At 40.2% G+C, this 11,735-nt stretch overlaps 1 protein-coding gene across 1 annotated transcript; it reads left to right on the top strand.

The window, feature by feature from the left end:
• Nucleotides 1-2,128: 2,128 nt before the first annotated feature.
• Nucleotides 2,129-11,646, top strand: LOC114879473 (serine-rich adhesin for platelets). Its single transcript, XM_046288539.1, has 3 exons — nucleotides 2,129-4,233; nucleotides 5,139-5,261; nucleotides 5,410-11,646. The coding sequence occupies exons 1-3, from the start codon at nucleotides 3,216-3,218 to the stop codon at nucleotides 9,900-9,902; spliced, it is 5,634 nt and encodes a 1,877-aa protein (XP_046144495.1). The 5' UTR covers nucleotides 2,129-3,215; the 3' UTR covers nucleotides 9,903-11,646.
• The last annotated feature ends 89 nt before the right edge of the window (nucleotides 11,647-11,735 follow it).

Below are 11,735 nucleotides of genomic sequence, written 5' to 3'. Positions count from 1 at the left end.
TAATTAGTACATAGTACAAGGTGACGGACCGTTCAATAAATGTTAAACAATGCAATCACTAATATTAAAATTGTATAATGTAAACAACAAGAATAGACAACTTAAATATCGAGGGACAAATAGAATTAAGTAAACGACAGGTCAACTACAACATGGGAAGACGCCATGACACCTAACTGAACATAGACTGCACGGCGTATAGAGGGGCACACGCAAGTAACAAATGGCTACAACGAAGAAGCCATAGGTGAAAAGATACGAGATGGTCAAATATAGTAATTAATGTAAGATGTACATCACTGATTACCATATACTCTTTCCCAAGGCAAAGTTTTACTGTGTTAAAAACTCTATATATTCCTCATTCGATGTTTGCGCCCAATTTGCAATTGAAAATCTACATTTTCCTTATTCTATGTTTCAATTCAACTTGCGATGGAAGATCTATGTATTCCTTATTCTATGTCTCGACTCAATTTGCAGTACGGAATTTACCTGCTGCTCATGCTCTCTAATGTATTACATATTCCATGGTGTATGATGTACAGTATCGATTAATAATGACCATATTTCTCGATATACATCAATTACGAATGACCTATCCATATTATTGATATCAATACGTATAATTAAATTAGAACTTCTGTAACAAAATTCACTATATGTTTAAATGAATAAAAAAAGGATTTATAATAAAACATTACTGCTTTATTTTCCCACATCCCATCTTTTAATATATATATATTACAATATATACATATATACAATATTCAACTTTATTCATTTATATAATATCATTTCACTTATTAACTGAACCTTACATTCAAATAAACACTATTTTCTAATCAACAATGTCCCGTGGTTCAAGATACAAGTTGCGATATGACTGAGGAGGAGGGTATTTTAATAAATAAATTAAACCAATTTCAGACAGGAGTAGGGGAAAAAGGCTTGCGGCATAAAAAATCCCTTATTACATTTCCTTTGGCACAATTACTCAATGAATAAAAATAGGAACAATCACTGCTTTGCGAGTATCAAATCTATCAAAGCCAACAACATTTTCCACGTTTCCTGATAATTCTTCTCCATCTTCGTTTCGGTCTTTGATCTCATCTTCTTCGAAAAAAATTTCAGTGAAAATTAAAGCTAAATTCTGCAACACAGTACCTGGAACTAGCCTTGTTAAAGCATTGGAAACAGTGGGGCCACTTGGGGTACAGCACAGGAGATGGCAATCTTTAACATGCTCTCGTCGGTGAGCATGCCCTGTTCGCATGGTATCGTCGATAATTTTTCGACGAACAGCTTTCTTACCTACAAAATATAGATACCCCTTGGATCCCGATTTTTGCCGACAGCGTGACAAAACAAAAAATCATGTTGCAGGTGCCACATGGAGATACGATCGGTGATACGATACCATTTCCCGAACACCCAAAACGGAGTTTTTACTTCGGAGTAATAAATCTTACACACTTATTAATCGGTTTCAACTTAATCTTGTTATCTTTGTTATTAGGTTCCTATCACCTTGCTATTAGGTTTTACCGCGGCGCAAATTAAACATCTTGACGTTGTGCGCGAACTCGATGCGTATCCGCTGTATACTACAGGCATGGTTGCTCTGTACAGTCCTCTCGAGGTCGAAACGCTCCGATGATCGCTACTTGGGCGTTTATTTCGAACGAAGGGAATTGCTTACGATACGTACAGACGGCTTACGCCGTTGCGTTGCATCGAAACGGTAGTTGCGGTTAACGCGTCATGAATAACGTTCTTCTTAGCCGATCTTTTAATACACGAATCCATATAACTAGCAACAGCTCTAGTGGTAGTAGTAATAGTAATAGTTGTTGTCGTTGTTGGAGTTTTAATTCATTGTCGTTACATACGAATTGTTCTTTTCAATTTCCTGATGGAATTGATCGTTCTCAGTTGTATGTGTACTTTTATTTTTTTATACTGATTCTATTAAATTGTAATTTGGCAATTGACACTCTAAAAACTAATGAATGATACACGCGTGTAAATAAATACGGGATCAAACTGTATTTACGGTGAAAGTACGTAAGGTGAAACACGATGGCGCGGCGCGTCGCGTCGTGTCGTTTAGAAGTGCGCCCACGTTCGTCGGGCGAGATCGATAAACGGTAGTGTTACGAGAAACAAGCAACCGCTTGCGCACAGCGAGCAGCGCGCTTTGCATTGAGAAAAAAGAAAGAAAGAGAAGAAAGTAAAAAGAAAAATGAGTACGGTAATCTATCAACAACGATAAACCGTTGAAACGAAAACGGCGGCAGTGGCGTCAGTGTTATACCGTATATTAACGTAACCGTGACGTGTTAAGTCGGTGTCTGTGAAATAACGTTACAAAGTATCGCTCTTATATACGTTTAACGCATGATACGCTGTGCATGAGAAAGTAGGAAAGCTTCTATATAGAAGAAGTTAACGTTTATGCTATCTGTTGGTGTTGCGTGCGGTTCAGCTAAAATACCGAATACATACAAGTGCAGGTATATCATCGAATCGTCGTCGTCGTCGTCGTCGTCGTCGTCGTCGTCGTCGTCGGTCTCTTGATTCGCACGCTTTCCTTTTTCTTCTATCCTCAGGGGCGTTTCATTCGGTGAAATTATATCTCTTACTGTTCCCTTTCTGATCGTTGACATTAACGTTAAACCGTGTCGATTGTCACTTACAAGTACTTACATGTTTTACATGGTCTGTGGTTATTGGAATGCACCCGTTTCGTCTATTTTGTCGAGATCCAAGAAAGCGATAGCGTACCAACGATAAGAGACTGTTTTTCCGCCTAATATTACATCCAATGAATGTCCATTGAACAAACTTTGGGAAACATGGTGTGCCTGCTCGACGATACGATCACTTAACAGGATCGTTCGATCGATCATAAAAGTGATCGATTTACGAAACTACATATTCCAGGATGGGTGCACCCCAAACGGAATATGCGTTCCTCTTTTATTGAAGATGAAACTGTTTCGAGGAAGAAAAGACACGTCGGCGACAGTGAGGATGACAAAACGGTAACGGTGCGAAACCCAATAGAGAATTCGTACTTTAAGAAGGTAAAGAAAGGAGAAGAGGAGAAAAGAAAAGGAATAAAAAGGGTAAAAAAGTGTATGTTGTGTAAGTTTAAGAGACGTAAAGCAGAAGGGTAGATACGGAAGAAGAATAAAGAAGCCCCGATAATGAAGGAGCACGGAAGCAAACTTCCGGCGGAACGGCCTGCGAAGATCCTCAAATCGTTGTTAAAAAAGCCTGGTCAGTCAAAGAGCAGGTCGCATAAGAATAGAGTTGTAATAAACGAAAAGTTGAACGAATTTTTCGCGGCCGATTATATAATATTAATAAAGGAAGAATGCTGTGCCGATGATTACGAGGAAGAATGCGATTGTTGTTGTCAAGAACACGAACTAATACGATTAGGAAACTGCAAGGAATGTCGAGCTGAATTTAACCTGCACTTTGGTGTCGCGAATAACGGTAGGTATCACGATGTAGAAAGGGACGATGAAATAATACGCGAGAACGCGGTACAAACGGAACAAATCTCCAACGATGAGGAATTTGGTTGCGTACAATTGCATCTTCAAGACGAAGAAGAGGAACAGGAAGGGTACGAGATAGAGACGGAAGGTGACGACGATGAGATCGAAGATGACGGACGAGTAGTCGCCGAGTACCTTCTCGACGGAGGGAGCAGAGAAAATGAACAAGTGACAGAGACGATCGAGGTGAGAAAGGGACATGCCGACCAATTGGAAGAGGGGGAACTGAACGAAGTGAACGGAAAAGAAAAATTTGGAAAAGATAGCGAAGCCTCGGAAGTAGAAAATCAAACAGAAACGAACGTACGTGGTAGAAAGAAGCGCGAAAGAATCGATAATGAAATCGCTGAATCAGATGCTTACGAGACAAATACACCTGTCGAAACGACCATAACCGCAATATCATCGTTACTACCACCTTCAACACCGCAATCGTCACCGCCGCCGTCACCGTCGCCGTCGCCGTCGCCGTCGCCACCACCAGCATCACCCTTGTTAGATAGGCCATCGTCACCGGTTGCGCGACAGGACCATCAACAAGAGACACTGAGTCCGCCGGAAGGTTACAAAGATATTTATTCGAATGAAAAGCTATCGAATGTAGTGGAATGTTGTTTACAATCGTCCCTGGATTACCTTCATTGTCAAGATACAACAGGTGAGTTGAGTTTCGATCAGCTTTTCTTCCTTTTATTACCACTTACGGGATTAACATGGAATCACGAAAAAAACCAATGTATATAATATATTATGTATATACCGACACTGCAAATTTGTACGCAACTTTGTAATTCCCGTGCGTTCCCACGGAATTCGGTTCGTAGGGAACGCGCAAGCGCAAGCGCGCACACGTTATCCAATTAACGGATATGCCTTGCTAGTACATAAATGCGCCTAATTTTTCCCATAACCTGTATTCTGCTGTACCTTTAATATTTACTCGCTGTATATAATTTTTCGATGATTTTCCTAAAAACTTGAACTTTTTCAAATATTCATAATTTCTGGTATCGTATTTTTCACAGACATTACCGCGTCGAACAAGACTAACACGACAAGAGTATGTATGCAGGTACATACATATGTATATAAAATAGCTGTTTTTCTTTTTTCTAAAAATATGTTGACCCGCCTATTTGCTACGCGTCCCATTACGCATCACTGATATTGCTCCTAGCTCCATTTAATCTGTCGATTTAAATAAACAACAATTGAAAAAATCTTAACAATCTAAAAGAATCTTTCTTTCAAACTCGTACATACCGACATATATACATACATACATGTGCTCAACGACGATCCCTCGGCAAGTATTAGCTCGTCGACACTCGCCGGAAGTAGGTACACCGTACCGTGACTCCGGTGTTTCGTTTCCATGATACGCTGGAAAGACGAGGGCTGCGTCTACGTATCTAACGCTATGCGATAACAATGATATATGTATACATATACATATAATAGTCATACCGTAAAATATACTTATTGCTTGTTACCTTCTTCCTTTAGAAATATTAATAGGTATGTATAACTACTAATACTATGTCGTATTATTTCATTTTATAGATAGAAATGTTGATCAAGAATTGATCTCTGTTAACAACGAAACGAAGACAAACCATAATGAGGAGAAGAAAGTGCAAAGAACGATCGAGCAACAGTTGCAGCAACGTTCGGCGACGACTAGCGGTGCGTTTTTATTCTTTTCGTTTTTCCGTTAATGCGGAAATTGTATTATTATTTTTCGTTTTGCTTTCGTCTCGTTAGATACGATATAGGTACATACATATTATGTTCGTTAGGCTATGACTCCATACGGGTATGTTGTTCTTTGCAGAATCGAGGCATCGTTATCTGGTGGAAACGATAACCATGACGACGGTAACCGAACGGCGTATCGTACGCGAGATCAGCGAAGAAGAGGGAAAGGAACGCATGGTTGTCCGTAGTAGTCAGGATGTCGTCGAACCACAGGATGAGAGAAAGTATTCTGTCGCTGAAGCGACCACGATTGAACGCACGATGGACCAACGGAACGCGATGGATGACAACGATTCGAGCGAATACATCGTACGTAAAGGAGAAATTCGACGAGAAATAAATTCTGTCGTTGCCGATGATCGTTCTACGCGGCAGATGTTATCGAGGAAAACCTCGGTGACTGGTGGTACCGAACAAGACTTTGTCGATACATCGTCGGATGCGAAACAACTATCCCTCGTATTTAAACTTGCTAATTCTTCTTTAGCCGGTAACAATAGTCTAAAACCAAATTCTGCCGTTAGACAATTATTTCCTAATCCAAAATTCGTTTCGCCACCACCGGCACCACCCGCTAAATCAATCTCATCCACAAATTCTATGGACGATCCGGTAAATGCTTCGGGACTATTTTCGAACGCAGACAGTTTACGTTTCTTCGAGGGTACGAAACCAACGCTCTTCTCCGACAATCAAAAGTATTCCTCCAGCGACGAATCGAATCCACTTAGAAGAACAATCGAAAGAAACACGCTTCGAAGAAGTCTTCTCGATAAATATCGTTCCAATTCTCGTAAGAAAAGTTTACCGTCGAAAAATTTATCTCTCGAAGAACGAATACGACAACTTACTTGTGTAGATCATGAAAATGACGAGGATATTTGTCAACGATCATCCGATGCAGAAAATACAAACTCGACGATGAATATGAAAGTGAACGATGAGTTGCTAACACGTGTTGCACCTTCGGGACAGGAAGATACAAGGACGGTGTCAACGAAACCGTTTCTAATTCGGAACACGACCATTGACGCTTCCACACCGACTTCGGCATTCTCAGCATCGGCCGTACATGTCGATACAAGATTTGATACGCTAACGGCCGTAACAACGACAACGACAATGACAATGACAACGACAACGACAACGACAACGACAACGACAACGACGCTTACATCAAATTCATCTATATCTATGATGACAACGACGCCGACAACGGTAACGGCAGCAGCAACATCAACGTCTACGTCAACGTCTACGTCAACGTCAACGTCAACGGCAACGATCACGACCACGACGACAACGGCAGCTGTTGCAAGCTCCAATTATTACAAGCAAATCTCATCGACCGGTACCAGTACCGTTGCAGATCATTTGCATAATCAATCGACTTATAAAAAGCTGACCGAATTGTTTGTGCACAAGAAGAATGTACAGTCGAATATGCCGGATCTTGGTTTAGGAAACAGTGGGAAAAGTAACAGTATTGGCGGGAAAGATTACCACCAAACGAAAACCTCGATAAAAACAAACAATTCCGATGTACGTAAGCAATTTCTAGCCAGCTTGGCGCCATTATCTTGCATAACCGTCAATAGTACAGATACCCAAGACGATTATTACCGACATAATTCGAGGATGGTGGTTACCGAAAATCGTGCTTCGACAGGTGATGCATACAATGCGGCTACGGCGGCAGCGGTATCGATTTACAATTTCGACAATATGCAGGCGAATTTGCACCGAGACGATGGCAATTATAATATAGGTCCGCCAGATGTTACCAGGGGTACACCAATGATCATCGATAGACCCGATATAGGGGATGATAATACGACCGACGAATTACTCGCATTCGTGGAACAAGACAGATTTAGAACCGAAAGAATAAAGCGTCGGTACAATGATGATCAATACCAGCAGCAGCTTTCGATAAATGGTGGAAACAGTTACGTTGCTGACGACAAAATCATCGAGAAGAATATCGATGGTAAGAACGAAGTTATCGGACCTACGTATCGTGAAAATATTGGTCACGATCGCGATCATGACAACAACGGTAAGAAAAATCGCGCCGAGTTACAACAACGTATTGGCATCGGTCGTTGTTATACCAATGGTATTACAGCTACTAGTGTTGACAATAACGACGATCGCAATGACAACGACGACGAGCGTGTTCACGACCATCAAGACAACGATGAAAATGATGCCGATGCCGATGACGACGACAACGACGACGACGACGACGACGATGACGATGAATTGAACGATTATGGATTTAATCGCAGGCCATCGGTAACAGTAATTAAGCAACAACGACGAACAGTGAACGCTACCAACGAACCGTTTCATCGATCGTCTCTGAATAACGATGGTAGCACAAACGTTCCAAGAACGAACTTCCATCCTTCGGTACCGGCTTGTTATGAAAACAATTCTATCAAGATCGATAGTCGGATCGCATTGTACGACGAAACGATCGACGATCCTACTTCAAATTCGTTCGCTGGTACTCTGCTTGCCAACGAACGAGACGCCAATACGATTAGTCGAATAAATACGATGCAAAAACAGATTGATAACATTTATCAAACTATCGTGGAAAATACGAACGTGACTGGCCAAAACTCGCTTGAACGTAAGTCTTACACGGACGATGCGTTTACGCGACAACCTCATCTTCGGTTACCGGTCAACGAACCTGCGTTCCGTATTTATCAGGAACAAAAGAACAATCAACAATATTTCCAAGAACAGTTAAATACTGGAAATGCTCGTACTTCTTTGCGAGGCATCGCGGTCGGAGCCGAAGAGATCGATACTGTCGCTAGTGTCGCCGATAACAGAGGAGAATACACGAATAGTTATCCTGCGAAAAGTCGACGAAGAGAACCTCAGACAACGACACCCCCTTTCAATTATCATTGTAACGTAGTGCCGACCGTGTATACCGGACTTCCAGCTAATACCAAATGTTACCGGACTATGTATTTTGTTCCATACAACGGCTTGTCTGATCCAACCTATCAAAATATCCAGCGTATTTTACCATCGCATCCGTCTCCTAGCTATACCAATCACATAGAACGGTATCCATACCCGAGATCGAGCAAAAACGATCAGTTACAAATGCAAACGCAAACTCAAACCCAATCGCCGTCTACTATACCATCTACACCTCCTATACCCCAACTAAGATATTATTACGTAGGAAATCGTTCCTTTTCTCCGACATCCAATTTCCCACAAAACAATCATACTTCTTCGATACGTTCCGACTCGCTCGCTCATTCGATGCCCCTTGATTCCTTTTCATCTTTCGATTCTCGATCAACTCCCATCTCTTCCGCCAATCCTCCCGTTACCTTGCAGCCTGCGCAACAAACTTTCCATCTTCATTTACACCATCATCAACAACAACAACAACAACAACAACCAGAAGATTTTAGAATTTCCGGTGTTGCTTTTCATCACCATCAGCATCAACATCAACATCCGCATCAGCATCAGCATCAGCATCAACTTCAACATCAGCATCAGCATCAGCATCAGCATCAGCATCAGCATCAGCATCAGCATCAGCATCAGCATCAACATCAGCAACCTCAACAGCATCAGCAACAGTATGAATACGAGTATCAGCATCAAAATCAACATCATCAACACCATCGACATCATCATCAACCTATGTTTTATCGTTTACCTTCAACGATACCAGCACAACCGCCTTCTTCGTCTTTATCTTCTCCATCGTCTTCTTCTTACACTGTAATCGCACCGTCGAGATGCGCCACATTCACTGGTAACGGAACGACCACCAGCGAAAGTTCTTACCGTTTCTATCAGGTACATTTGGATCGTGCAGTTCTCACCCCTGCGACCGAATTACAATCAGCTCAGACGTTTTTATCATCTTCTACTTCTACCTCATTACCATCTTCGGCATCGTACTCTTCGTCTTTATCGTCATCCTTCTCTTCTTTACCACCAGTGACTGTAACTGTAGCGCCTCAACAAACTTTGTCCACCTTCGTACTTCCAAATCATGTTTCCGAATCTTCTACGCATGCTGCGAATTTCGATACCGTTCCTCGTACTGGGATCGTTCAATTAATTTCTGGTAATGTCGCCACTTCTACCACCACCATCACCACCACCACCACCACCACCACCACCGCCTCTACCATCGCTAGTACCACTTGTTCCTCATCTTCCTCTTCTTCATCGTCCTCTTCATCTTCGACTTCATCCTCGTCATCGTCAACTTCCTCCTCTTTATCTTATTCCTTCTCTTCTTCTTCTTCTGCCTCTTCTTGCTCATCCTCGTCGTCCTTGCAGATACCTTGTTCACCTTCAAAGTTACAACAACAACAACAACAACAACAACAACAACAACTTGTAGATCCTTATACGGAAATGGAGCGTGGAGTTCCAGAAGGAGCGGCTAGCGTATCCGGCCATGATGTACCGCAATCTGGAATTTTACTCGCGTCTAAATCTTACATCGGACATAATTCTTTACCAACTCATACGCAAAATTCAGTATACTATGCAATGAACGTTTAAATACAATATATATTTATATTGATATACGAGATATTAAGAAAGCCTCGCGTTTATGCAGAACGTGAAGAAAATGTGAAAAATGCGAATAATGCGAGATTGTACGTCGTCGTCATCGTCATCGTCTATTTCTCCTGAATAAACACGATTGTCAATAAACTTATGTACGTCTATCTCTCGCGTGATATCAGAAATATTCGTGTAATAAGAAAATAGGAAAACGAGCATCGTTTGCGTGTCATTTTTATTAAAAATACAAACACGCGAAACGCCCATCGAGTACATAACCAGGTTTTCCTGAAATTATGCGAAATCGAATGCAATGCTTAAGAATCAACGACTCAGGGTCTGTATAATCTTGCAAAATATGTATACATATTTCGTTTCGTTTTATAAGCTGTACACCGCCGGCATACATACGTATTTACGTACGTACGTACGTCTATGCCCCAGATAGTACAGGATGTCTTAAAGACGTCCATATTACGACCATTTTAGGTCTGAACGTTTTACGACCTTATCTGGACGTATCTGAATATCTGGAACAGATATCTTTACAATGTTTTACCGATGTCTCTGTGCTATCTGGGTGCAGTATACTTACATTATAATTCATTCTAGTCACGATAACTTAGGACTTGTACTTTTCATCAGAAATATAAACCAAAGAACGTACGAAACGTTCCTCTGTACCTACATGTAAGAATATAGCTGACAACAATTATTTTAAATAGATGAGATAATCCAATTTTTGCGGCGGAATTGATTAAATAATTAGGAAAATTGTATAGTGAAAAAGAAGGGTTGCAGCCGATGTGCGAATAAAGGTACACGCCACTTTGGTTACCATACAATGTAATGCTCAAAATTATGTTTTATTATCATGCATACATAAATATGTATAGAATACCGTTGAAAGAGCATACGACGAAAAGAAAAAACAACAGAATTCTATGGTAATTGTACTCGCTTGTCATTACGGAATATTTTTGATATCGATTTTTCTAATTTACATTCCTACATATCTATGATAATATTTCTTTCGATCTTTTTCCTTTATTCCTATTCCAATTTCCGAAACGGAAATTAGTCTGTTGAAAAACGAAGCAACCAATGATATTTTATTTCACCTTCTATCTCGCGCCAAACAAGACGAGGAAATAAAAGAAGAAGAAAAAGAAGAAGAAGAAGAAGAAGAAAAAAAATAGTGTTCAAACGCAAGACCAAATAGGGGCAATCATTTGAAAAACATTTGTAACCCGTATAATATAGTACTGTATATTATTTTCTTCGGTCTATGTGAAATGCAGAAAATACATTTACACGTATGAAGCGTACATACATCAAGACACCTCACATCATCATCATCATCATCGCCATTTTTATTTTCATGAAAATTTCAAATTAAATTATCTCGTATCGAAAAACATATTAAAACGACTTATTGGCGGTAGTCTTAGGTGTGCGCTCATTATTCGAGTGCAAAATATCCCAATTCTATAATGTAGCGATATCTAATAGTAACAAAACCGTATCGACGTGTTAGAAGATAATAGAAAATAAACAAACATTCGATATCAGAAATTATATTCGAATGTAATCAGTTTTATTCCAACCGGTATATAGATACTACCAAACTTTTACGATAAATGACCGAGTTTAGAAACAAGTTTTACCTGTACTATAGCGTACTCGATTGTTCCGTAATATCGTAAAAAAATGTATATAAATAAAGTTTTAATCACACTTTAATGTTTATCATTTCAAAAGTATTCCCCGATAAAGCTGTCGTTTAATAATAATAATTAAACGACAAAACAGTTTTGAAAAATAAAC

Source organism: Osmia bicornis, chromosome 13 (genome assembly GCF_907164935.1).
Source record: "Osmia bicornis bicornis chromosome 13, iOsmBic2.1, whole genome shotgun sequence".
Classification (NCBI taxonomy): domain Eukaryota; kingdom Metazoa; phylum Arthropoda; class Insecta; order Hymenoptera; family Megachilidae; genus Osmia; species Osmia bicornis.
This window is presented reverse-complemented; position numbering and strand designations above follow the sequence as displayed.

Coding starts and splice junctions, on each gene's coding strand:
- LOC114879473 (XM_046288539.1), top strand. CDS start 3,216: ATGAAGGAGCACGGAAGCAAACTTCCGGCGGAACGGCCTGCGAAGATC. Junction 4,234..5,138: donor TCATTGTCAAGATACAACAG/GTGAGTTGAGTT, acceptor TTCATTTTATAG/ATAGAAATGTTGATCAAGAA. Junction 5,262..5,409: donor ACGTTCGGCGACGACTAGCG/GTGCGTTTTTAT, acceptor TGTTCTTTGCAG/AATCGAGGCATCGTTATCTG.